This window comes from Geosmithia morbida, assembly GCF_012550715.1.
Source record: "Geosmithia morbida isolate 1262 chromosome Unknown scaffold_20, whole genome shotgun sequence".
NCBI classification, from domain to species: Eukaryota; Fungi; Ascomycota; class Sordariomycetes; order Hypocreales; family Bionectriaceae; genus Geosmithia; species Geosmithia morbida.
In genome coordinates, this window is record NW_023336207.1 from 281,181 (window position 1) to 307,781 (window position 26,601).

At 56.8% G+C, this 26,601-nt stretch overlaps 8 protein-coding genes across 8 annotated transcripts; 3 read left to right on the forward strand and 5 right to left on the reverse strand.

Annotated features, from left to right (window-relative positions):
* Positions 1–1,470: 1,470 nt before the first annotated feature.
* Positions 1,471–4,676, forward strand: GMORB2_4450 (arrestin-related trafficking adapter 3/6; the record flags this gene model as incomplete). The annotated part of the gene is made up of 2 exons (XM_035466425.1): positions 1,471–3,855; positions 3,915–4,676. 2 exons carry the CDS (start codon positions 1,471–1,473, stop codon positions 4,674–4,676), a joined length of 3,147 nt encoding a protein of 1,048 aa, XP_035318436.1.
* A 1,036-nt stretch (positions 4,677–5,712) lies between these two features.
* GMORB2_4451 (GTPase) lies at positions 5,713–8,157 on the reverse strand (the record flags this gene model as incomplete). The annotated part of the gene is made up of 5 exons (XM_035466426.1): positions 5,713–6,020; positions 6,142–6,939; positions 7,044–7,232; positions 7,337–7,976; positions 8,101–8,157. The coding sequence occupies 5 exons, from the start codon at positions 8,155–8,157 to the stop codon at positions 5,713–5,715; spliced, it is 1,992 nt and encodes a 663-aa protein (XP_035318437.1).
* Positions 8,158–9,070: 913 nt separating this feature from the next.
* GMORB2_4452 (U6 snRNA-associated Sm-like protein LSm3) lies at positions 9,071–9,544 on the reverse strand (the record flags this gene model as incomplete). The annotated part of the gene is made up of 4 exons (XM_035466427.1): positions 9,071–9,111; positions 9,173–9,209; positions 9,270–9,359; positions 9,422–9,544. The coding sequence occupies 4 exons, from the start codon at positions 9,542–9,544 to the stop codon at positions 9,071–9,073; spliced, it is 291 nt and encodes a 96-aa protein (XP_035318438.1).
* A 523-nt stretch (positions 9,545–10,067) lies between these two features.
* Positions 10,068–12,362, forward strand: GMORB2_4453 (uncharacterized protein; the record flags this gene model as incomplete). The annotated part of the gene is made up of 3 exons (XM_035466428.1): positions 10,068–10,077; positions 10,336–11,017; positions 11,117–12,362. 3 exons carry the CDS (start codon positions 10,068–10,070, stop codon positions 12,360–12,362), a joined length of 1,938 nt encoding a protein of 645 aa, XP_035318439.1.
* A 525-nt stretch (positions 12,363–12,887) lies between these two features.
* On the reverse strand, positions 12,888–15,153 carry GMORB2_4454 (uncharacterized protein; the record flags this gene model as incomplete). Its single annotated transcript, XM_035466429.1, has 3 exons — positions 12,888–14,266; positions 14,342–14,399; positions 14,566–15,153. The coding sequence occupies 3 exons, from the start codon at positions 15,151–15,153 to the stop codon at positions 12,888–12,890; spliced, it is 2,025 nt and encodes a 674-aa protein (XP_035318440.1).
* A 1,978-nt stretch (positions 15,154–17,131) lies between these two features.
* Positions 17,132–20,070, reverse strand: GMORB2_4455 (uncharacterized protein; the record flags this gene model as incomplete). The annotated part of the gene is made up of 2 exons (XM_035466430.1): positions 17,132–19,807; positions 19,894–20,070. 2 exons carry the CDS (start codon positions 20,068–20,070, stop codon positions 17,132–17,134), a joined length of 2,853 nt encoding a protein of 950 aa, XP_035318441.1.
* A 562-nt stretch (positions 20,071–20,632) lies between these two features.
* On the forward strand, positions 20,633–24,169 carry GMORB2_4456 (ATPase family associated with various cellular activities (AAA); the record flags this gene model as incomplete). Its single annotated transcript, XM_035466431.1, has 1 exon — positions 20,633–24,169. The coding sequence occupies one exon, from the start codon at positions 20,633–20,635 to the stop codon at positions 24,167–24,169; it is 3,537 nt and encodes a 1,178-aa protein (XP_035318442.1).
* Positions 24,170–24,283: 114 nt separating this feature from the next.
* GMORB2_4457 (O-methyltransferase) lies at positions 24,284–25,132 on the reverse strand (the record flags this gene model as incomplete). Its single annotated transcript, XM_035466432.1, has 2 exons — positions 24,284–24,659; positions 24,744–25,132. The coding sequence occupies 2 exons, from the start codon at positions 25,130–25,132 to the stop codon at positions 24,284–24,286; spliced, it is 765 nt and encodes a 254-aa protein (XP_035318443.1).
* Positions 25,133–26,601: the final 1,469 nt, after the last annotated feature.

Genomic DNA, 26,601 nt, shown 5'->3' on the forward strand with positions numbered 1-26,601 from the left:
TACGCTATATCATCACCAAGTGGGAGCCTCACATAATACGGTGGAGTCCTTTCTAGGGCACCTTGGCGGTCATCTGGATCGTCTAGGGAGTGAGAGACCGCTGTTGACAGCCTGGGGAGGCTCCGTTCCGGCTGACAGAAGCCTCCCCCCCGCCCCCAAAAGTGTCCCCCCGCTGGGAGTCGGTGGCATTTGCGGGCGGCAGGTGGTGGTAATAGTCCCGGGCAGGGGCCACAGGGGAGGTCCCCGGGGCCTCTCCCCACTGGTTGTCGTTGGAATCTGGACAGTGACATCACTGCCGGGGACCCATATCAACCTACGTTGATCGTGTTGATCGTCCGCGTCATGTCTCACCCCCCCGGTGTCGATGCTCTCCCACCCCCAGCTGCGCTATTATCATGTACTTGCGAGTAAGTGCCCGCTGCATTGCAGACCTGTCCAGGCCTGTCCAGGCCTGTACCGCTAGCCTGTGAAGGTCCAGCACGAGCACCTGGTGGGTGTGCAGGTACTACTACAGGTAGTACCAGAACATGTATCCGTCCCCCTACGAGTAGTCCTGCGACTATCCGTACCGGACCGGATGCTGCAGACGGCCAAGCGGTTTAGCCACTCGTGTACATGTACCGTGGAATTACACGGCTGGCTACTGATGCCATGCAGAGCACCATGAGAACAGCACACAGCACACAGCACGGCACGAGCGTTCACCCAAACCCCGGCTCGGCTCTCCGCTGGCTCCCCCAGGCCGTCAGGCCCCAGCTGATGAATGATACGGAGCACCGTCATCGCCCATGAGCCTGCATCGTCCTCTCCTGCGGATCTTGTCTTGTGCTCGTGTAAGGGAAGGAAGCTACCGGCACCAGCACCACCGTCTTCCGCTTCTTCAATTTTTTTTCTCTATCCCTCCCTCCATCTTCCTTCCTCTTTCCCGTTTCGCTCGTGTCTTGCTTATTCCATCTTCTCCGCTTGCTTCATCGTAGAAACATTGCCGCTACACCGGACTCACCCATCGTCCGTACATGCACTACACCTCATCCCGTCCCATCACCGCCCCAATTCCCGCTTGTTTGTTGTTTCCCCTACATGCATCCTCCTGCTTAGTGGCACGGTCGCGGTCGCGGTACACCTTCCTGCTTGCCAAGCACCCAGACAGCCAGACAACCAGACGACAGGCCGCACCGCCCGCCATCGCCGTCAGCAGCATCTTCCCATCAGCATCGGGAAGCAGCAGCACACGCTGCGCCTCGTCCTCCTTCCCCGGTCCACGAGACCTGTCGACTGGTTGCCAGACACCAATCCTGCCCTTTTCCCTGCTTCCACTCGAATAGGCACGCAGCCCCCTTCGCCGCCCCACGGGCCTCTCCTTCCCCCTTTTCTTCCCCACAGCCTTCTTTGAGAGAGAGAGAGAGAGAGGTTGCCAAGAGAAAAAAAAAAGTATTACCCAAGAGAACCACCTCCAGAGGGTTGACAGCGATGCCAGCGAATCACCGAGACTCACCCTGCCAATCCAACTCGTGGATTACTGCTCATTCTGGCAACGTCTTCTACCGGGCCAGCAACAGGAGTAAGAGAAAGTCATCTTCTACCACTGCACAGTTCCCAAGGCCGCTCATCGAGCCCCGACGCACGCGACCTCATTCAATTCACATCGTCACCTACCCCCCCGGCTACGTTCCGCCAGAGCTGCGTCCTAGGCCCGGCCAGTCGTCACGCTCACGGAGCTTCAAGGTTCGGGCGGTCAAGGCCAAACGCCGAATCAGCAACGCTAGAGATTCGTCATCGCCACAGTCACAGCTCCCGCGTCAGCCATCTGATCAGCCACCTCAGCAGCCATCTCAGCAGCCATCTGATCGGCCGCCTCAACGGCCCTCCGAACAGCCCGTTGGACGATCCTTTGGAGAGCCGTCCGATCGTTCTCTTAATGATACCCGTCCTTCTTTGGGGAAAATTTGGGCATCTTTTTCAAACCACAATTCCCACAAATCATCCGACCGTCGCCACTCCATCCCCACGCTGCTTGAAGCCCCCGTCATCGATCGCTCTCCCGCGACAGGGGTACCGTCCATGACTTCACCAGGCCACCGGGCAAGCCAAGCCTCCGACACCGCCACACCCACCACCGACACCCAACCCCAAACACCCCAAACCCCATCCCACACACAGTCCCAATCCGCCATCCAACGTTCCTTGTCCCTAATAAGTCGCCGCCGTCCCTCACACACGCCGCCGACCACCGACGACAACCCGTCGACAAACTCGACATCGGCCTCGGCAACGGCTACAGCATCGGCCACAGCGTCGGCCACCAACCTTGGCGACCGCCCCGCATCCAGCGACACGCGAGCACCACCCGCGGCATCCGCGGCTCCAGCGGCCCCAGCCACAGCCACAGCTACAGCACCGACGACGGGCTCGACACCGACGTCTGCTGCACCCCAACCACAACTTCGCCCGAGGCCCAACGGTATCAGTCTGGCCGCAAAGCGCAACAGCCTGATGTCGATCCGCACCGGCAAGCCGTCGCTCTCGACCCACGTCTCAGAGACCCCCAAGTCTCTGGCCTCTGGGGGTGGCATCTCCTGCTCCATCATCCTCGCAGAGCCAAACGTCTTCCTCTCCGGCTTCGACCACGACGGCCACGCCCGACGAGAGACGCGCGCCGGCACCGCCCTCCTGCGCGGTAAACTGCAGCTCAACGTCACGAAAAACGTCAAGCTCAAGGCCGTCCAGCTCGAGCTCGTCGGCCGTGCCCGCACAGAGTGGCCCGAAGGCATCCCGCCCCTGAAGCAGGACGTCTACGAGGAGCAGAGCCTCGCAAACCAGGTCCTGACCTTTTTCAACGCCATGAATGACCGTTGGGAGACGGAATACGGCAACCAATGCACATACAAGCTCAAGGACCCCCCGGAACCCTCCAGGTCTGCCGCCACCTACCTCGTCCTCGACCCTCTGCCCCCCTCCGCACGCATGTCCCTCACGTCCAGGGACCTGAAGCGTCTCTCGCTGCAGAGCGCCCAGTCTCGGAGTTTCGGCAAGGACGCCGATGCGAACACGACCTCGACGCAGGCCAAGGGCTTCAAGATCTTCCACCCCGGCCGCTACGACTACTCGTTCGAACTACCCATCGACCATCACCAGCTCGAGACGACCAAGCTCCAGTACGGATCCGTCAGGTGGGAGCTCCGTGCCACCGTCGACCGCGCCGGCGCCTTCAAGCCAAACCTGCACGGCTCCCTCGAGGTGCCCATCGTCCGCATCCCCGACCAGATGTCTCTGGAGATGTCGGAACCCATCTCCATCAGCCGGCAGTGGGAGGACCAGCTGCACTACGACATCGTCATCTCGGGCAAGAGCTTTCCCATTGGTGGGAAGATACCGATCGCCTTCAAGCTGACGCCCCTCGCCAAGGTTCAGGTGCACAAGCTCAAGGTCTTTGCCACCGAGACCGTCGAGTACTGGACCAAGGACAGGCGGGTCACCCGCAAAGACCCCGGTCGCAAGGTCCTGCTGCTCGAGAAGAGCGCCGGAAAGCCGCTGGACAGCGCCTGGGCTTCATCGGACCTGCGGACCGTCCGTGGCGGTGAGCTGTCGAGCGGCGAGCGGCACGAGGCGAGGGAGCTGGCGGCCAGGAGGCGTGCCCACGAGGCTGCCAGGGGGCAGCAGGCGCCCCAGCCGCTGCCGCCGCCATCGGACAACATCCTGGGAGACCTGGATCTCGGTCTGGAGAGCTACTGGGGATCGACTGAGATTGAGGCCAACGTTCAGATTCCCACGTGCGAGATGATGGCCAAGAGCAAGGAGCTCAGGCTACACCCCGACTGCAGCTGGAAGAATATCAATGTCTACCACTGGCTCAAGGTAATCGGTCACCTCACCCTGTGTGCATCGACGGAGGATATGAGACCACGCTAACGCAGATGAAGATTGTGATGCGCATCAGCCGCCAGGATCCCGGAGACCCGACGGGGACCAAGCGTCGTCACTTTGAGATCAGCATCGACTCGCCCTTTACCGTCCTCAACTGCAGGGCTACCCAGGCCAACACGGTACTGCCGGCCTACACCGGTAACCAAACCCAGGGCCAGATGTACCAGAGCTCGTGCGGATGCCCGGATGCGACGAGCGTTCCCGCCGGGGCGTCGCCGAGCTCCTCCACCGGGACGCTGTCGGGTGCGGAAGGGCGGGGTGTGGAGGCCCTCCCGTCGCTTCCGCAGGCGGCCCATCTGCCCGGCGCCACGGCAAACCCGGCCAATCGGGCACGCAACAACGCCGCCACAAATGAGCCTCGACCGATCCATCTTTTACGAACGCCCTCGTTCAACCCGCCAGCCTTTGACGACGACATCGCCCCGCCCCGGCACCAGGAGGATGCCACGCAGGCACCTCTGATGACTCCTCCGCCTCAGTACGACGCCATCATCGGTACGCCCAGCGTAGACGGCATGGCAGACTATTTTTCCAGGCTTGCCGAACACGGCTACGGGAACATTGAAGACGACTCTAGCTCGGACTCGGATGAGACGCCCCCGCGCATCCTCGAGAGATCGGGACGCGTCAACGTGGTGCACCCCCGCACCCCCGGCGGACGCATGCAGAGCCGAAGCATGGAGATAAATCGCCCAATGATCGATCTCCATCTGGACAGGCCGCCGACAAACCAGACTCCCGCGGCGAGATAGAGCCTGTACGTGTATCCAAATTTGCATTACAGACCTCCAGGAATATTTCGATACCCCAGACATCTCTTTTTTTTTTTTCGTTTTGTTGGCAATGCGACATGTGGAAATACGACGGGAGTTTTCATTGCCTTCTTTACCGTCTTTTTTTTCTCCGCTCCTGCTTGGCGTTTTTCTACAGAAAGGGGAAGATTGGGCATATACAAAAAAAAGACTGCAATTATTTTTTTGGATTGGGAAAATGACAGGGTGTCTATTGATTGAAAATACCAGACATGATGAGACGAGTTTCGAGGATTATGAGGAAAGATTCACTAGTAGCTACCGCGGAAGATGTACGTGACGGAAGGCGACGGATGTCATTGAATATCAATGACGGAGATGAATACCTATCGTTTGACGATCTGGATGATCTGGAGTTGATGTTTTGCCTCGTACCGTTGATGCCTCAATGTCACTGACGGATTTTTCCGTACTTTCCGTGTCTATGCTAAAGCTTTGCTAATGAGCAAGTGCACCATCACCATGCATTGATCTGCCACGACATCGTATACGTCATTCCCGAGGATTACCACGGCAAGTGACCGTTTGGTATCAGAAAATGGTGTAACTCTATGGCAGTTGTTTCCAAGTATCTTCACATGTCATCTTATCCTCTCGTCTTCATCTTCCTGTTTCTAGTATAAGAAGTAGGGGGTGGGGGGGTGGGGGCTTGAAACCTCGGCAAGGTTTCAAAATTGGCATTTTCCCACAGGCGTCCCGCAGGCGGAATAAAAACAGTCGATATATAACGTGAGCGTCGAAAAGGACAACTAAACGAAAAACTAAGAATTTTATTCGCAACCAAAGAAGAGGAAGAAAATTTTGTTTTGGGGGGGGTGGTGTAAAATCATCAGTCAGAAAATATGCTAAGACGTTGGTAAAACCCTGTAAAATTCTGGGCTAAAATATATCTGATAGGAGAAGAATAAGGAGGAGGAGGAGAGGCCGATGGGCTATTTTCGCTGGTGAGCATATCAATCTCCCCCCAAAGAGGGGTTCACGATGACGCCTCCGGCCCTTGATGAGACTGAGACTGAGATTGCTCCCTGAGAGGTTTCGAAGCATCGTAGCCGATGGACTTGACTATACCGAGACCCTTTGTATGACCCTCGCGGAAGAGTAACCTGTCTCCTGGGACGAGATACTCTGGTCTCTGGACGAAGCGGAAGGCCACGGTGGCGCGGTCGCCGGTGCGGATGAGCTCGCGGTCAATGTCTATGATGGCGCACGTCTGCTGGACGGGGCCGACGTGCAGTGTTGCCTGGTAGTGTTTCTTGATGGTGGTGGTGTGGGATAGGATGAGGACTGTCGTTTGTCTGTCAGTTTTCTGAGCGGGGGGGGGCGGGGGGGGGGGGAAAGGCGAAGACAAGAGAGGATGAGAGATAAGGATAGAGAGAGAGAGAGAGAGAGAGAGAGAGAGATTTACCCTCGGCGACAAATTCGTTATAGACCTTGGGAGCAGGTTGACCTTCCAACTTTGGCAGGACAACCATTCCCTTCCTGACCTCCTTACGTTTCATCTTCCTTATGGCAAAGGAGGCGGATTGGCCGGCGGAGACGGCGGGGACGCGGATCCTCTTCCGCTCGATGGAGCGGATGGATGTCTGGACGAACTGGCCGAGGGCGTCTGGGCCGACGAGGACGGCGTCTCCCTCGTGTGCGACGCCGGACCGCACGATGCCGGAGACGACGGTTCCGGCGAAGGGCACGGAGAAGATGTCATTGACGTGGAATTCAAAGGGTGCGTCGGAGTTGTAGCGGCCGTGGTGGGGGAGGATGTTGAGGAAGGTGCGGACCAGATCGAGCGACTCGCCGGTGACGTTGGACACGAGGAAGACGGGGCAGATGCGCTGGCTGACGAACTGGGTTGCCGTGTTGACGCACGTCTCGCGGTCGCGGATGAAGGTCGGCATCTTGCGCGCTCCGGGGCTCTTCATGATCTTGATGATCTGCGAGATCGTCTCCTCCAGTATGTTGGGCGGGCAGATGTCGATCTTGGTCACCACCACCATGACCGGCACGTTGAGCGCCAGCGCGATCCCCAGGTGCTCCTTGCTCATGCCCACCAGCCCGTTGTTGGCCGCCACCATCAGCAGGCAGTAGTTGGGACTGCTCGATAGGAGGCCGAAGACCGTCGTGCGGAGGTACTTTTCGTGACCTGCCAGGTCCGTGAAGCTTATCACCTTGGCGCTCCGCTTGCCAATCTCTTCCCACGAAAGCTTGCCTTTTTGGGTTGCCGAGTGTCAGGAGGAGATGGATCAGAAGCAGAAGGGGACACGAGCAAGATGGGATTTGAAAATAAACGCAATGATGAGAGGAAAAACTCACGTCCAGGTACATCCGAGCTGACAATCTTTCCGGTGCTGTCGAATCCCATTATCTCCATGCCGACCGAACTGGTGCGGCCGGACTCGATCTCGTGCTTGTGGCGGAAGAGGTTGACCCTGGCCTTTCCTCGTCCGTCGTCCAGGTCCCCCTTGACCAGAACACCCAGCATGGAACTCTTGCCGGCGTCCACTGCCAGGTTCCGTCAGCACATGAGCAAGACAGCTCCGGCAAACCGTCAGGGGGTAGAGAGAGGAAGGGGGGGGGGGGGGGGGGGGAGGTGGAGGGAAGCATACCGTTCCCCACGACGGCGATGCGCGTCTCGATAACCTCCTTGATGTCTCTTGGCAGCTGGCGGATGAGTACCTTGCCAGAGCACCAGGTATTGCTCTCCCCGCCCCTCCCGGGCTTCGTCGAGACGTTGGCGGCGTCGCCGGTGGTGGAAGAGCTCTCGACGGCGCCGCCGACATTCTTGGTGATGAGGAGCTGGCAGGAGGCGCGGGCCAGATGTGCGGCCTCCTGGAGGCGCGCGTACGCCGTGTTCCACTCATCTATGCTGAGCTGCATCGACTCGCCACTGTTCTCGTAGCCGATCTCCAGGACGGCCTCGCCGAAGCCCTCGGCTATACGATCCGCCACGACGTTCTGTAGCTTCTCTAGCGATTCGTCATTGCCGGCAGCGGAGGCGGATGCGGGCGCAGCAGCAGCAGCAGCAGCAGCACCTCTTCCTAGGAGGAGGCTTCTGAGGGGTACCTGGTGGCTCTGGTCGTCGAGGTCGAGGTTGTCAAAGAGCTCGTCTAGCTCCTCGTGGTGGACATGATCGGGCGGTGCGTTTCCTGGAGCGGTTGCGGTGATGGTGGTGGTGGATGCCTGCTGTCTCGAGGGGTATCGTATGTTTTGCTGCTCCTCGACGTATTCTGCGAAAGCGCTGAGAGCCTGTGCATTTTGACAGAGGTCAGTCTCTGCTGCGCATGGAGTGTGAAGTAGATGGTGATGCGGTCAGGAATGATGAAGCGGAGATGGGCGGCGGTCCCCCACGTTGTGTGTGTGTGTGACGTACAGATTCACCTTTGCCTCTAGTCTCACGGGGTTGATTCTTTTTTGCCTTGTCAGACATTCTGTCAGCCGCGTCGTGTAATGCGACACGCTTGAGTTGCAGATATTCGGGTGATCATTGAGGCCTTTGCAGTAGAAGTAGGAACGGCAGTGGTGAAGTGGTGATGCTAGCAATAGAAGCAGTACAGAGCAGCGGTAGGTATGTTCATACGATGGGGTAACTATTTGTAAATTTAGAAAAAACGAATAAAGGGTGAATTAAATCAGCATCATCTCTTGAGAGAGATTGAGAGAGACGAGGAGATGAGGGACAAGTCAAGGGCTAAAAAAGTTAAAGCGAAACAAGCACCTCCCACAACCAGAGAAAACGGTCGGGAACGTGACTGGACTGTTGCCTCTTGTCGAGGAGAGGGCGTCGGCCAAGAGAGTCATACTTCTACGAGTACGAGCAATACTCGTATTTTTATCAATGCTCTCTCTCTCTCCCTCTCTCCCTCCCTCCCTCTCTCACTCCCTCTCTCTGCGCTCCTGGCTCGGCTCCAATCAGTTTCTTATCGATCAGCTGACTTTTTTTTTTTTTTTTTGACAGGGGGATGTTGATGTTCCCATCGACAGTCAAGTTCCTACGCGTGACAGTGAATAGAGGGGACAGAAGATGTTTGGTTGTTTCTTTTCTTTTCTCTTGTTTTTATTCTGAAACGTCTAGGTATCATCAAGTCATATATACCAGCCCATAACGGCATACAAGTTTTTTTTTTCTTTGTTTTTTTTCCTTTTCTGCCTACCTCTTATCGAGAGAGAACCGAGACGTTGTTTCGTCTCGCTCTGTTCCCCCATCTGTCCCAAGAGCCCACTTCATCACGAGCTTCTCTTCAGGACATGACCGGGGTTCAACACTGGCTAGATGACAGTTGTTCCATCTTCTTTTCTGCCCGTAAAGTTCAAGCCATCCCCGTTGACGGCCTTTTCCCGTCTCAGAACGGCACCTGCGGAGAGATCAAGACAACACTATCACCTGTAAAGGAATGTCAGCACCCCAGAGTCACGGATCTCAACAATGAAAGATCAAGTCTCACCTCGTACAAAGAGCATCTCCGATTTCCGGCTTATCGTCTAGCATGAGTGTGTCAGTATCCGTAATCTGCACATGCGCACAAGTTGACGAGTCATTACCTTGGCCTCCTCGTCATCATCCTCATCGTCCACGGCGTAGATCGTCTCCTCAACCTCGCCCAGAATCAAGTTGCAATGGCTATCGTAGGCCTTTGGGACAGTGTCAGCACAGGGGAAGAGTACAGAGCCGAGCAGGTGACCGGATGACTCACATGCAGCTTGCCCTTGAGCTCCCTATCACCCCTCAGCTTGACGAAGACGACCTCGTTCAGCAGCAGGCGCACGAGGTCGAGGGGCTCCGACACGTGGCTGGATTCGTCACCGACGTCGGCCATGGCTGTTCTGTTCTGAGGTGGGAGGTACGGGGAGGAGTAGTCAGGTGACCACGGTTTTCCTGGAGAGGGGGGGGGGGGGGGGGGGGGAGAAGGTGAGGATTAATGGAGAGAAGTGAGATTTGGCCTTGTGGTGCAGAATTGGGTCGATGCCCACGAGAGCTTCTCTTGTCCCGCTCGTTGCGTGGGTGATGCCCACTGCTACGGGAAATTTCCGGTACATCTTCTGACCTGGTTAGTCAGCTGCAGTGGTACAATATGCATCTATCCAATGTATATTACCCCATACTCGATGCTTTGTATATATGCATACCTTGTACACGGCACAGACCCCTGCATCTTCCCCAGCTTAACGAGTGTGTGACCGGGAGACAATATCCAGGTAGGAAGCACAAATGTGCGTTTTGTTGTTTCTCTCATTGCAATCTGAGTTGTTTTCTTTTTTTCTTTTTTTTCTTTTCCTCCTTTCCCTCTCTTTTCCATTTTTTTTCCAATTCCCTCTTATTTCGTGAAATGCCCAAAAGCCATGGCGCGACGTCCCTTAAACACTAATAGTTCATGGTGTCTCTCCTCCCCACCTTTAGCGGCTCCACATCAGATCCGCCGACCGTGGACCCAGTGTCAGTCTAGGGGCCAGACGACATCTCCACAACAACAACAACGACGACGACGGCATGCATCTTTCCTAGAGTCCGTGTCGGCAGACAAGACCGCGGCAGCGGCAGCAGAATCATCGTCGTCGTCGTCACCACCGAGACTGACGCTCGCGCTCCTAGAGGCGATCCGACGAAAAGATGCCGCAGCCAAGACTGCCGCCTTCCTACGCTGGACCGACGCCCTACGGGACGCGTCCTCACCATGCCACGACGCAGCGGTATCCCAGCTGGCCAACCTCCCCAGCCCTGTCCTATCCGAGGTTCTGCGCAGCGTGGACCCGATCGTCAACCCCGATCTCGACATAGCCCACGGGCTGACGGTCAGCCAGGGCCACGCACAGGTGACGGACGTGGGCAAGCTGATGGACCGGTTCGGCATGCGGCTGCACCACGTGCGCGTCCTGCAGGGCGTCATGGCCATCCTGCATCTTCGGGAGAGGCAACAGCATGAGCAGCAACCATCGGGACCGCACGGTCGAGAGGACGGCAGGCGACACTACTTTGCCCTGCGACCGGCCGACTTTGACGCCATGCTGCGCTGCGTAGGCGCGGCGGTCGACTTCCGCGCCGCCGTCGCCGTCTTCGGCGCCATGCACGACCACGGGCTCACGTCCCTCCGCACGACGCGGACGTGGATCGAGTTCCTCAAGGCCCGCTACCTCCTCGACCCGACGTACTATCAGTTCGACCGGGCGCGCGTGGCCGTCGACCCTCGGGACGTCCTCACAGGGAGGGACCTGTCAGCGGCAGCAGACCGCCACGACTCCGTCACGAGGCTCGACCGCATCCGTCTGAGCGTCAACGCCTTCCAGCGCGAGCCGTGGAACAGACGACCCGACGACCCTTCCACCGAGCCCCGCCGGCTGCTGCGCGCAAAGAGGAGCGTGACGCGCGGAGCTGACGCCCAGCCCTACCGCAGCTTCTGGAGTCACCTCGTCCGGCAGCAGTCGTACCCCAACATGGCGACCGAGGAGCTCCTGTGCGCCGACATGGTCGGTCTGGCGCGGTCCAACGACCGGCAGGCCATCCTCGGGCGCATCCTGGCCGACCAGTACGGGATACTCGTCGACGACGACGAGGCGCGGCCCATCACGGGCGGCAGAGACTTCCTACCCGGCTCGCCCCTGCGCCCCACACCCCGCCTCATGGCCGCCCTCGTCGAGTCCCTGGGATCAATGGCCGAGGTGTCCCTAGCCATGCAGCTAGTGGACTTCGTCTCGCGGCGCTACGGGCTGCCCATCCCGCGCGACGTGTGGTCCTCCCTTCTCAGCTGGACGTACGTCGGCGCGTCCAAGAAGCTGCGGCGAATGCGGCGCATCCACCCCACCGGCCGCGACGCCCACGTCGACACCCGCGACGTCCTGCATGTGTGGCGTGTAATGGTGTCGGAGCCGTACGCCGTCGAGCCGTCCTTCGAGGATCTGGATGTGCACATCCGCAGCCTGATAATCACACGTCGCGTCCGCAGAGCCATCAGCCTCATCCGCCACTCCGCTGTGCCCTACCACGACTCTCTCGTCACGGAGTTCGAGACCGCCCTATTCGACGAGATACTCCTCAAGGATGCTGCCTCCTTCTCTCCATCATCGTCGTCGTCATCATCATCGACAATCTCGAAGGCCATCCACCGTCGTCGCCAGCTGGAAACGAAAAAGGACCACGTGGCCAACCGGATGGCCATCTGGCTCGACGACATCCTCCGCACGACGTCCCAGGTCTCCCGTCTGCGCCGCAGCACCGTTACCACGGCCCTCATCCCCAACCTCGTACGCGACTTCCCCCACCTGTTCTACAGGGGTGTGCGCTACCGCACGGCGACGGGCGAGGTGTCCATCCGCCATGTCGACCGTGAGGCTTCCCGCTGTCGATGGGCGTCCATGGACGAGGTGGAGAGACGTGTCCTCCCTGCCAAGCTGGGCTCTCACCTCGTCGGTCTGGACGCCGTCGATAGACACGGAAATCCGCGTGCCATGCCGGGCGTCGGGCCGGCCTTTGTCGAGAACCCGGACTTTGAGTGGCCCGTCGTGGAGCCCTTGCGCGTCTTGCAGCGCAGGAGAACGCCCAGGACGAGGATAGCCGATGTAGCCTGCCCGCCCGTGAAGGGGGCTGCCCAGGCCGATAGGAGGAGGTGGTGGGGCGATGTGAAGATGCAGCTCATGATGTGACACTGGCTTTTCTTTTTTTGGATCGCAAGTGGATCATGGTCAACATTTTTCCCCGGCATGGCAACCAAGTATCATTATGCGACTGTGGCAGCGGGACAGACGTGGATTTTGACTCGTTATGTGACTGGTTCAAACTGCTACATCTCAATTGATATCTGACCCCTCTATGTGATTATTGATCTGAGAACCGTCTCGTTGATATATTCATGACCGCAAAAAAGAAAAGTACTATTACTAAGTAGTAATCATTTTCATCAGTATGCATGCTCCTTTTTTTCCCCAATCTGTTTGTCATAAGTCATAAAAAGGTTGGAAAGGAAAAGAAAAAAAAGGTACAGAGGTTGGGTAGAACAAACGTAACTGGAAGCAGAAGAAAACTAAAAATAAAAATAGAGAAAAAATGAGAAAAGAGAGAAGAAGAAAAAGGAAGGGAAACGAGAGAGAGAGGGAGAGTAAAAATTGAACACGGTAGAATAGTAGGTGTAGAATGATGATGGAGTCAAAGTGAAAAATAAAGGTGGAAAATCAACCACCCGCTGCCTCAGCCAGAACGCTGAGCAGACTGACAGCAACACCGCCGATGCCGACTGCACCGAGGGTGCCACCCCACTGCTTTTTTTTAGACGACCCACTGCCAGAGTGATCCTGTCGTCGGGAATAGGAGTCATGGTGACCGTCCTTGTCCTGGTGGCGGTGGTGGCGGTGGTGCGGCCTGTCGCGGTCGTCGTGGTAGGTGCTGCCGCCAGTGTTGTTGTACCTCCTTGGACGACGACGGCGAGCACAGTCTTGGCTTTTGTCGCCGTAGTCATCGTAGTCGTTGCGATAACCACGACTGTCACGGTGGTGGTGACTGCGTCTCCTGCTGCGCTCGTCGTCGCTCATGCTGGTGGCAGAGGAGCGCGGGCTCATCTCGTAAGCCGGGCCGAAGCGGACGTGGTTCTCATTCTTGTTCTTGAGAATCGACTTGGGCATCACGGTGCTGGAAGGGGACGTCTTTTGTTTGATGGGGGGGCTGACAATGTAAGGGTACGGGTCGGTGCCCCTGTCGTTGCCGTAGCCGTCATCGTCATTGGTAGAGTCCCGCAGCTCGTCGCTCTCGCTGCTACCGCTGCTGCCACTCCCGCTGCTGCTACTGTTTTCATGGCCACGCCTGCCTCCTAGGGACTTCTTATCATACGCAGACGCAGATGCATGGCGCAGATGGCGAGCGGCGCGGCAGTCGGTAGTCTGGCGAGCATAGTCCTCGATCTGATCGCGCGATAGGCGACCCAGGACAGCCACGTAGGTGCGGCGAGCCTCATAGCGCACCCCGGCCCTCTCGAGGACCTCGGGGCTGACGCGGTCGCGGCTGATGCGCGTCCACGGGGCATCCATCGGTATCTCGTTGCCGTAGCTGTCTGGCGCGAGATGGAAGCTCGGTGAGCCTGTTGCCGTTTCAATCGGCCCAGTAGTGCACACTGGCGAGGCGCTGAGCTGGTCCTGGGGGACGGTTGGAGAGATTGAAAGCTCGATAGAGTCACTCTTATCGGGGGCTTCAGGTAGGCCTCCTGGTGTGCTGCTGGGGAGAAGGTATCTCTGTTGAGGGCTCCCGTACAATGCTCGGAGGTGTTGTTGCTGGTGTTGAGGGGCAATACGTATATGTCGAGCGACGTCAAGATCAGAACTGTCCATCTCGACAAGATCACGGGTCAATATGAGGGCGGTTGAGGCGCTGCGCTCGGGTGGACAGGACTTTGGCTTGTCCTTGTTCTCTTTGTAGTTATCGTCGTTGATGTTACCTCGTGCCCCGTCTGGCAGTGGCAACTCTGGAAGAGGGATCTTCTGAGGAACTGGAGGAGGGATACAGTCTGTCTTTGTAGGAATCTTATCCTCGGCGGGCATGGCATACTGCACATTCTCAATTCCTGGATATATCAGCTCGTTTGGTGGCAAGGACCTGGCCTCGTATTCGAGGAGGCCCTGAACGGTCGGTGGGGTACCATCGTCATTCCTCGACTGCATGGCCTCCAGGCTGCGTATGTAGGCCCGCAGAAGGTCCTGATATCAGTTGTCAATTATGCATGGAACACCAAATAGAGAGGAGCAGGGCACGAAATAAAAAGAGACACATAAAAAGAGACAGAAAAAAAAAGATGAGAGGACAGACAAAGAGACAAGAGATAGTCTGGACTCTCCTCAAAAGGAAATATCAAATCTTACATACCCTGTGCTTCTGTAATACTTCTCGGTGGAAACCCTCATGCTCAAGCCGGGATTGGAACTCTCGCCACAGCCTGTCCTCGCTATCGTCGTCTTCGAAGCCACTATCACGCCGGGGGAAGATGGATCGGGCGACGTTGTCGACCTTGTTCTTGATGTCGTCGAGAGCCACTGACGATTGCGATCCACCGCGAGCGTCGATGGCATTCGGCAAGAATGGCGCGGATGCACGATCCTGCAGCTGCACGGCATCAAGAACGTTATCGATGCGTTCCCTCAGCCGACGCACGGTGCCGGCCATCTGGTCCGCGCGGCGGCCATCGTCGAGAGCATCCGCGAGCTGCCTCAGCGAAGCACCGCACTCGTCTACGAGAGGCAGGATCTGCACGCGGTTCGTATACAAGGACCTGCTGAGGGGCGAGTCGGGATCCGTGACCTCAACACGTAAGTGGCGGAGACCGGCGTGCAGCTGGCGTACGGCGTCGGCGACGATGGGTGCGTCTTTGTTTCGCAGGTAGAGCGTGCGGGCAAATGTGTCGACCGTGTCAATGTGCTGCTCCACTGACGGTGGTGCCACCAGCCTGCTAGTCATGGCTATAGCGTGGTGGTGATGCAAAAGGCTGACGCGAGTTGATGTCAAGGCTATAGCAGAGAAGGGCACTGGTGGATATATATGTACTCTCTACTAGTATGCGCTATCGTGGTTGTGTAAAAATATACCCCCCTCGTTTCAGAGTTACCTGCAACGAACTAGCAGGTGGATACGAAAAGAGGCAAAGAAGAAAGAAGAAAGAGGATGAGAGTTAGTAGAAGACAAAAGGGGAGTTGAGGCTCAAGTGGATGCTGACAATGGGGCATAAGAGAAGCCGGGCGTGGGCTCCTGTGTCATCGGGGGTGTGATTGGACATGGTGTTTTGTTCCAAGCGGTACCGGTTATAATATGTGGCTGTATAGTCTGACTACGTCTGATACTGGATTAGATGGCCTGGGCGCTGAACTGGGCTGGACCACCCTGACCATGATGGAGCTCTCCGTATGGATGTGGGATGTTGGTGTGGAGCCGTTTTGGTGAATCGGGATTGTGGAGGAGTAGATGAGGGGCATCAAAGACCAAGACATGATGACATCATTGTGCCCATCAATGACCCCCCATTATCGCCTCAGGCATCTTTTCCATTACGCAGGCAGCCGCCAAAAACGCAGAACTGACAGAAATAGAGATGGCAACGACGAACGAACAAGGCTGAGTCACGCACTTTGATGATTCACGGCTGCACACACGATGGGGACGAAGACATTCTTTATTCGTCTACTCGTACTCTTGGCCTCGTGCATGTGCAGCCTGCTGCAGCCTGGTCTGTGCTGGTTACTGGTTATTGGCAAGTATCCTCGCGCCTCAGCCACTTCAACCCCCGTTTTTCGTACGTATTGATAATATCTGTGTGGCAATGGATTGGACCCTTGGGTTGGTTGTCTTCAACTATTATGGCTCCTTTGATTTAGGTCCCTTGTCTTTGTACGTCATCTACGAATACGTATGGCCGTTGCATCAGTCCTTCAATCCGAATACTCCGTACTCATCTTCATCTTCCTCGTCTTCTACTATACCCGATGCCAATCATCGACATCGCCGTCTCGACGCTATGGGCCGCCGATTCTACCAGCAAATAGTTCAACGCTATTATGCTACTAATACATACACAAGGACTCCGTACTAGCTGTGGCAGCAGTGCTGGTTACTATTGCTGACAAAGGGCATCATTGCATTTCTCCACTACCTCGTCGAAGACGCCCTTGAGGATGCCTTGTGTCAACTGGACCTCAACGTGTGGCGCCACTCGCAAACAAACCGGGATCGTGCTTAGTACAGGTTGGTGGATGCCACACCAACCCTTGTACGTGCATCCGCCTCCCACATCAACCGACATATCCTCTGTATCCTTCTACCTATCTAGGCTCGCACACACAGAGGTAGAGAGGGGGGCAAACAATCATCACCAGTCATGAGGTCTGGCTTACCAGCTCACCACCACGCCTCCCGTTGTAAGTGGTGGCAAATGCCCATGAACGGTTTGACTTGGCGGCCAGACAGTTTGAACCAAAGAGGTTCAGCTAATGTGCACTTCCATGTCGAGGGTGCATATTACTAGTACATAGTACTGGTACATGCAGTATCATAATCACTGATAATATATGCCTAATAGACAGCAGCTACTCCATGTAACTACGACGGTATGTTTGCTACGTACTGTAATACGCACCATTCTCAACTTCGCATTCGTTTCTTGCCCCGCTCCATTGCAGCATGTCCACACGAGCTCTGTTCAAGTCTTTTCGACCCCTTCGATGACAGACCCACAACTCGTCTTGGCCTGTCATTGTATCCAAATACTACCAGTAAGTTGTAGTGAGGACGAAAGACTCCGGATAGCTCTCTGTGTTGTGTCTCTATGGTGCATGAATATGTATCTTAAAAAAAAAAAAACATTCGTAGTAGCTACATCCTCATCTCTATAAACAAGATTGTAGGAGATCAGGGCCAAAAACAGCAAAAACTCCTCCCTCTCTGGTTATACAACCAGCTTTTCAAGAGAGTACGGCTCAACCTTTTGACTGAGCAAATGTCCCATCTCACGCGTATTCCTCTGCACAAGCTCTCCACCAGATACAATCTTGTCCCTAGAAGGCAGCTGCTTGACCTTGAGGCCGAGGGGCAGCATGCGCGACTCCTCACCCCCCTCGACAAGGATGGGTACCGGCTTGTTCGTGTTCCACGACTGCCGACCCGCACCACCCTTCTGGGCAGCCACACCGTAGCGCACCGACTCGCCCACCACCCCACCGAGCCGGACGGCCTCCTCGATGCCCTCCAGCGCGGCCGTGACCTCGAGTTTCAGGGCTGAGAGGAAGTCGCTGCTCACGGAGGCGGCTGCGGCGGGAACGGACGACTCGGTGCCGTGACCGTCGCTGCCGCCCACGGCGTCGTTGAGGAGCCAGCCGCCCACGCCCACGGCGTCGAGGCACCGGCCCAGAAGGTCCGAGATGAGCGAGATGACCCCGTCGGGCGGCGGCTCGTTGCTCCCGTCCACGTCAAACGTCGTCGCGTCAATGTACAGAGACGTCCACGCACCCTGCACCAGCTCCACGCGCAGGAGGTGGATGAGCGAGAGCATCTCGCGGATGCTGAGCGACGCCCGCAGCGCCTTGACCGTCGACCGCGCCGGCAGCCGCCACAGCTTGGTGAATGCCAGTGTCAGCCCGCGCGACCGCGTGCTGCTCTCGTCGCCGAGGTAGATCTCCGTCGCGGCAATCTTGCGCTCCAGGTCGTCCAGCTCCATCTCGTCATTGTCCTCGTCTTTGGCAGCGCCTTCCGTAGTCGTCGGCTCTCGGCTCTGCGCATCGTCCGTCAGGAGCTTGGTTGTAGACTCTGCGGTGGCGGTGGTATTCTTGGTCGGGATGAGCCCCATGCTCACCATCAGCTCCCGTATCGCGAGGAGGACCTCCACCTCTCCCAACTTGGTGGCGCGCAGGTAGTTGAGCAGTAGTGTCATGGTCTCGTCCGTCTCTACAAGCGAGGCGATCAAGTCGTGCGCCAGAGTCTTAGTCTCGACCGGCTGCGCCTCCAGCTCGTCGCGGAACGCCGACCTCACGTTGGACAGCGTCAGGTGGCCCGCTAGCGCGAGGTATGTCGTCACCTGAGACCCGCCAATCATCAGTCTGAGGCCCAGACGGGGCTGCTCCGCCGGTACCGTCTCCGTCGTAAACACCCGGCTGATGGCGTAGATGATCCACCGCCGGTCCACCGCCGGATACGCCGAGGGCTCAAGGTGCCAGTCCCACTCGGGTGCCATATCCTCTGCACTCTGCTGCTGCTGCTGCTGCTGCTGCTGCTGCTGCTGCTGGTTGCCCGTAGCTTGAAACTCGTCCGACCCACCAGCCTCGTCCGACTTCAATGCCATGTTCAGCTTCCGGCGCATCTTCTCCTCCCACTCCAACACGTCGTTGTTGCTGAGCAGCTTGTCCAGCGACTCGACGTCGCCGTTGAACTCGGCCAGGTACGACTCCGTCATGGTCCCCGGCACCTTGTGCGAGAACTCGGGCGACGTGTGGTCCAGCTTGGCCTTCTTGGGTGGCAGCTCCACAGCCGTGCCGCGCCCGATCGAATCGATGAGCATGCCGGCCTTGCGGCTCCTGCCGTTGCTCTTGGGCGGCTCCACGTGGATGCACACCAGCACGTTGTCAATCAGCGCCAGGGCCAGATCCTGGCTGCGCAGGTAGCTGATGATATGGCAGGAGCGCGCATCCCGGTTCTCTGCAGGTAGCTCAGACAGGTCCAGCGGCGTGCTGGCGTGCACGGAGCGGTACTGGTAGTTGTAAAGTCCCAGGGACTCGAGGGAACTAGAGAGGACAAACGGGCGCGAGAGCCTGGCAAAGGTCACGGCGTCGCCCATCTGGATGACGGACTTGAGCTTGGGTACCGCGCCGCTCAGGTCATAGACCATCAGTGAGCCGCGGAGGAGCTGCAGGAGCGTTCCGGACTGCGCCTCGAACTGGTAGCTGCCGGCCTCGCCAGCTGTCGACTCCTCCGTCAGAGGTATGGGGGCCACGTCGAGGGGTATCAGCCTCTGAGCCTCGTTGGCGCCGTCGTTGGGCGACACGGCGACGACAAGCAGGTGACGGCTCTCCTGGCCGTGGCTCACGCTCCTCGAGACGAGGACAAGGATAGTGGGATCCGTCGTGACAGCCTTGGGCATAGCCGTGTACACCTCCGGGTGGTTCTTGAACATGCCGTCGCTGAAATCGGCAAGTGATCCCGACGTGACAAAATCAATGTGCAGCCTGTCCACCACCGAGCCCGACGCCGAGGCATCCTGCACGGCCGACATGGACGACGAGGACCAGCGGATGGCCAGGGTCTCGCCGGACAGGTTTATGACTTCGCCATTCTCGCAGACGGCAATGACGTCGCCGATAACCGAGGTCTGCGAGGCGCTGGATGTGGTCAGGTAGCGCACGGGTGAGTTGCGCAGCACTCGATATTCGGTCGTCGACGTCGTTTTTCCGTCGTGGTGCACAACGTCTTTGAAAAGGGTGATCTTGTGCGAAACAGTGTCCCTCGTCGCCAAGAAGGTATAGCGGATCACGTCGGTGCTTCCCGAGCGTCGTACACGAAGAGAGTAAGGAGGGCAGGTGAAGGATTCCTGCGGGGGAATGGGGTACGACGTGACGAGGCGAGAACCCGGGACCTGATGCATGTATACATATAAGTAAGCAATCATGGAGAGAGAGAGAACAGAGCTCAATAGGAACCAAATTATTACCGGGTACTTACATCGTATATGCTCACGGCCTCACCATCAACACCGACAGCTAGCTCAGACCTCTTCCTCCTCTGACCGTCCCTCTGGCCGTAGACTTCCTTTGCGACAATGTTGCCCGCCGTGTGGTCCAAGGGCCGAGGCAGAGTCGCCAGGACATACGGCCTGTGTATTCTATACACAGAGGTCATGACTGCAATTTATTTAGCCGCTAGAAATCAACGGATAAGCAGTATGACCTGTGTAGATGCACAATGGCAATTGCTCCAGATCTTGCTGAGTGGTGTAGTGCCTCTCTTGGGTCGATCGTCGGCTTGAAACTTTTTGGCGGGCAAAAAAAAATTCAGGCAATAGTCGTCTTATCGATAAGGCGGGCCGAACCAAAATCCGAAAGAGGTGGGGCAGGCGTCGGTAATCCTGGTACTTTATATATGTACCTTTTTCCCCCATTCACATCCTGTCGTACGTCAGGGAAAGGCGCGACGCGTTAGGGCGAACGCGCTTCCCTCCCCATTAAACCGTGATAACTCTGAAGCATTACTTACTCGTAAAGTAGGGCGACACTCATCACCTTCCCACCCTGGTTTTCAACACTTCTCTTATATCGTGGCAGCACCTCATCTTATCCGCTGCTGCAACACTCTAAAACTCTCAAAAGCCTCCTTTATTCTTGCAGTCATTCGATTCACGCCAATGATTTCTTCGCACGATTGAACGGCCCTCGACACTCCTCGTGCCGTGCCGCTGGGACCCATGTCTGTCGAGGCCATGGTTCAAGAAACAGCCAACCAGGCGGAAGCCAAGAAGCTTCACCCTTTTTTCGCTCGCGAGCCGGAAGCTGCGTTAAATACACCTCTAGCATGCACGTCTTCCACGGGCTCTGCTCAGCCTAGAGATTCTCGAGACCCCGAATTCGGTGCCTCGACTGAATCCAGGAAGAGACAGGGAGGCAACTCCTCAGAGAGACAGCATGTCCCAGATCCGAAGAAGCAGCGCCTTGATGTGCGCGGCACCCAGAACAATGTGCAGGCATCCATCACAAAACACTTTGCGAAACCATTCCAACCCGAGCACGTCCACACTCCGCTGCCCGAACGGGCATTCACGTCGCCTCTCGGCGATATGCCCAGCAACATTAACAAACTGAGCCCTGCCAACACACCCACCGATACCGTTCAAATCAAATCTGCCGCATCGGCCGATAGCCTCGGTGTCTCGGCACACAATTCCAAAGTCATCAGGTTCAATCCCAAAACGGGGACCTTGGGCTCACCGCCGAAAGCACCGCAGAGCAAACCGCCGTCACGGATAGTCACTATCAAATACAATCAGCAAGATGGGAATAAACGTGCAGAGCTCGGTCAAAGGATCACCCAGATTCTTGAGCAGCCACCCAAACCAGCTAAGCGAGGACAAGGGCGGCCGTCAAGAGCGTCCAAGGATACGGCCAAGGGCAAGCATCCCTTATTCTCCAGAAAGACGAACCCAGCTCCGAATGACACGAAGTCAACCGAGCACAAAACGGCACCGCCTCAGAAGAGACAGACCATATCCATGGTCACACCAAAGTCCCCCAGAAAACAAAGGAATCCCTTTGCGCAACCAAAGGTGGTCAATTTCGGTAGCACGAAGCCAGTGGGGACAAGGGTTCCTGGAGCCATGCACCCGGCATGGCCAAGTCATGGTATGGCTCACGTACGTGGTGACGAGTTTGAGACTAGGCAGTTGGAAGAAGGATGGTGGACGCGCCAGAAGTCGAAAAAGTCCAAGAGCCAGGTCGTCACCATCAACCCCATGGATGTCGTCTATGACTGTACCATGGCACAGCTGCACATGGAGTCATACTGGGAAAATGCGCCCAGGCCCCCCGAACTACGCCTACCCAAAAGGCGTTTCCAAAGTGGCCGCAAGCTCCAGAAGGAGATACGGCCTCAGCTGCGCACCCTGACGGGCTATCCGGGCCCTGTGCAAGATGACCCTGACTTAGACGAACTTGCAGGTCCCACACCAAGGTCGACACACCCTGCCGTCGCACATTTATTCAGGATGCTTGAGACGAACCTTTCTGCCTATGATCGATCGACCTGCGAAACCTGCACCTGGGCTCAGAAATACGCCCCCACAAACTCAGACCAGGTCCTTCAGGCTGGCAAAGAGGCCATATATCTGCGGCACTGGCTGGAGACGCTGAAGGTTCAATCTGTGGAAGTTGGCGGCGGGGAGGGTGGCAAGGCCAAGGATAAAGCGGACAAGGCACCGAGGAAGCGACGCAAGAACAAGCTCGATGGGTTCGTGGTGGATAGTGACGAGGAGGAGGAGGATGACCTGGACGAGGTAGCGGAGGAAGAGACAGACTGGTCTCCGGCGGGCTCGGCATTTCGTCCCAAGACCGTTATCAGGACGAACTGCAGAAAGAATGCCGGCAGACTACCTAACACCGTTGTCATAAGTGGTCCCCACGGCAGCGGCAAGACGGCAGCCGTGTATGCGGTAGCCAAAGAGTTGGGATTTGAAGTGTTTGAGATCAACTCGGGCAGCAGGAGAAGCGGCAAGGACTTGCTAGAACGAGTCGGCGACATGACGCGAAACCACCTAGTACAACGGCACCAAGCTGACGGTTCGACGGATACGGAGCAAGGGACCGACGACGAGACGGCAAACGATGTCAAGTCCGGGAAGCAGGGTATGATGACGGCCTTCTTCAAACCCAAGACCGACACCGGAACAAGGAAGCCGACGGCCAAGAAGGGACTCAGCACCAAGGAGGATGTCAAGCAGGCGCCCAAGGCACAGAAGCAGTCGCTGATCCTTCTCGAGGAGGCGGACGTCCTCTACGAGGAGGACAAGCAGTTCTGGACGACACTTGTGGGGATGATGGCGCAGTCTAAAAGACCTTTCATCATAACGTGCAACGACGAGAACTTCATCCCTATCCAGAACCTGAATCTGTACGGCATCCTCCGCTTCTCACCATCACCGTCGGAGCTCGCGGCCGATGTCTGCCTCCTCATAGCCGCAAACGAGGGGCACTCGCTACAGCGCGATGCCGTCGAGGCCCTGTACCTCTCACGAGGCAACGACTTGAGGGCAACCATTAGCGACCTGAACTTCTGGTGCCAGATTGGGGTCGGTGACCGACGAGGCGGGTTCGATTGGTTCTACCTCCGATGGCCCAAGGGCTCCGACCTAGACGAAAACGGGGACGTTGTTCGCGTTGTCAGCAAGGACACGTACGTTAAGGGCATGGGCTGGATAGCCCGCGATGTTATCACCTCGTCTGACGAGTACTCTACTGAGTTAGATGCCTTGAATCAATGCTGGCACCACTGGCAGCTGCAAGCGCGTGACTGGCCCAGTCCACTGGACATGGGGGTGATCAACGCTGAGATATCCAGCAATGGCTCGAAAGTGGACCGAATTGCCGATCTCAACGCCTATCAGGAATTCTGCGGGCTGCTGAGTGACATGGATATGTGCTCCAAGGGTATGTTTGGAAGTATGCTCCAGGACCTGGTGGATCCGAGCCTGCCCGACATGCCCTCCAAAGTCAAGGAGGACTTCGTCTGCGGGCGCCAACTTCTCGAGGCAGACCCTGTGGTGCACCACAACTCGCTGATGAGCGACATTACGACTTCGATATCTAACTTGACGATACACCACCTGGGGTACCACACTCAACGGAAGAGGCCAGAACGGCACTCCCCCTCACAGCGTTCAGAGGAAGACAACGGACAGGTGGCGGCGGCCCGCAAGACGACGGACGCGACCTCCAAAGAGCCTCGACAGTACTCGGAAGGCCGCTTTGTGGCGCTGCTCGAATCGTCATTCAGGCGGCAGCCAACGGAGCCGAGGAAGCTCAATAGGCACGACCTCTCCCTGGCCTTCGACCCGATTGCCGTACCTGAGACGGCGGCGTCGTCGTCATCACACCTCGACCCGTCTGTTTTTGACCGCACGCTCAGGATGATCGTGCTGGATGTGGCGCCATGGGTGCGCAGCATCGTGTCATACGACCAGAGCCTGATGCACGACCGCAAAAGGCTCAGCAGCCTGCTCGGCGAAGGCGGACAGAAGAAGCGCATGCGCAGCACGAGGAGCGCGCTATCAGCCCTCGAGGGTGGGGAGAGGGGGTCTACGCGACGGGAGAGGTACTTCCAGGGAAGCATCAATCCCATCCTCGTCCTCAACACGGGACTGGAGACGTGGCGGGACATTGCGAGAGGCGAAGTGGAGAAGGAGGAGATGAGAAGTCAGCCAGCCACAGAATTCACAGACGCGGCGAGTGAATGAGGCCGTGTGCACGAACTTGTTCTTTCGGTGACATTGTTACTGGATAAATATGTAGCATGAATATACGGCTAGAGTAACATTTCTCTGCATACCCTCGGTAGGCGCGCGCCCCCCTCAATCCAACAACCTAGCAATGCTCACGCCGTCAAACAGCGGCAGGAGGAAGGCCTCGAGCCTATCTGACTTGACAACGAGGTCATTGTACTCGCGAATCTTGACGAGGTCGAGCTGGGCGGCCTCGACCCGACCTTCCTTCTCGGCCCTGGCCTTGGAGTCCTTAGCGTGGGGGTTTTCGTCGCTGTCGTCGGCGACGAGGCTCCTGCGGAGGACGTTGTCTGCGATGATGAGGCCTCCGGGGCGTAGGATGCGACCGGACGACGAGCCGGGCCTGGACTGAGACAAGATTGTCTCGAGGTATTCTGGGTATCCGGACTTTTGGGCGTCGATGAATATGATGTCATATGGTTCCGAGGGGTTCAAGTCGGGGAGGCTGTCGTCTTCTTATCTCAGTCGCACGCACACAATAAGGGGAGGTGAGAGAGAGAGAGAGAGAGAGGGGGGGGGGGGTCTTTACGTCTTGAGAGCATCTCCAACCTTGATGTCGACATTCTTGACACCGTTATCGGCAAAGGCCTTGTTGGCCAGGTCGGCATACTTCTGCTCGAACTCGAGGCCGGTGACGGAGCCCTGGGGACCGACGGCGTGAGACCATACGAGAGAGGAGTAGCCGACGTAGACGCCTATCTCGAGGATGCGCCGGGCGCCCTGGATTCGCGCCAGGGACAGCTGGAACTGAGCCTGGAGATCCGAGATCATGAAGAACGAGTCCTGGCGGGTCCTGCCGACCAAGTCATGGTAAGCGGTTATGTGAGCCGGCAAGGGGGTAGAGTGGGACTCGGAGTATGACGACACTCGCTGGCCGACGATGTCGTTTGGGTATAGAAGGGTGGCTGAATTCTTCATTTTGGGCTTGTCTGTTGGCTCCTATACAGTTGCGGTGAAGTGGTAAAAGAAAGATGGCTGTTGATGGTAGTGATGGATCTGAATTTTGTATCTCTGGAATTCCTCCCAAGTTTCGGACAAGCTGAGCGTTGGAAAGGGGGGGGGGGTTATCGATGTTATATGCACCTGGATGTTGTCATGTGTGCAGCTTGTATATGTGTTGTATATGATTACCCCTCCAAAAAAAAACCAACAATGCAATCATCTCGGACCTCCGATTCGCGCTCGCCATCTCTTTGCCAAACGCGTCATGTTGGACCAAGATCCAATTTTTCCCACAATCTCTGCCAAATCTTCGTAACCCCGTTGTTCATGTCCGAGGGAGGGGGGGCACAGATTGGCCCTGAGAGTTCAGAGGGACGTCAATCGGGGGGAACCACCGCAACTGAACGGCATGACGCTTCCGATGTGGATACCGTGACGCAGCCCAGTTGCGATATGCCACTCATCCCGTGCGCGTCAGATTTTTGTCGCTCTCTCTCTCTCTCTCTCTCTCTCTCTCTCTCTCCCCGAGTCTACCAGATATGGTACCGATATATCTGACCCGCATCATCCGCGCCTTGGTGAGTAGATCGCGAATGACCAGATGCGGAAGGAAGATTTGAAATTTGACCTCCCTCCTTCTCGACTATCTAATCATCCGTCTTCTGTGTAAGGCCGCACTGTGAGCCGAGCTCGTACACCACCATGCGAGTGAGACCACTCTGATGGATACGAAGGATTGAGATGATGGCAGAATGGTCGTTGTAGGTGCCGTGGCCGCATCATCGCCAGCTCCGACTACGAGGGCGAGGGAGGAGCGTTTGAGCAGATGATAGCCATGGCTGCCGTTTTGGCGTGCCTAGTAAATGACATGTCGCAATTGGCAAGATTGTTTCCTGTTCCTCTCGAAACGGACATTTTCCATCGAATTCGTGCGGATTATATTGCCTCCCCCCAAAGACGTCGAGATAAGCAGAGAGTCATATGGTCGAAGATCTCTTGAAGCACCTCGCGTGAAATGTCAAGCATAGTTATAGTTACAGCCCTGGCATGATTACAGCTCTGTTATACATGATGGTTACAACAGCCCTCATAGTTACTCCGTACAAGATCGCGAGTATGTTTTTGACTCTGCCACGGCTGCCTCTGCAATGACGTCTGCAACGGCCCGATCAACGTACAGGAAGTCGCATCATCCCTACCAGTCTGCTTAGGAGGGGTGCTAATAAAGTATGTCAAATGTGTTTTTTTTTTCTCTTGGGTTTTTTTTTAGGGGGGTTGGGGTTTTGTTAGCAATAGTGGTCCTCAGACGCCTCCGCCCTAGTAGGAGTTCCCATCTCAAAAAAAAAAAAAAGATGTTACTTACCCTATATGTTGCTGGCGCAGATTTCCACGCGGATATCCATCAATATCAAGGCCGACTCGAAGCTTCATCACTACATTCTAGG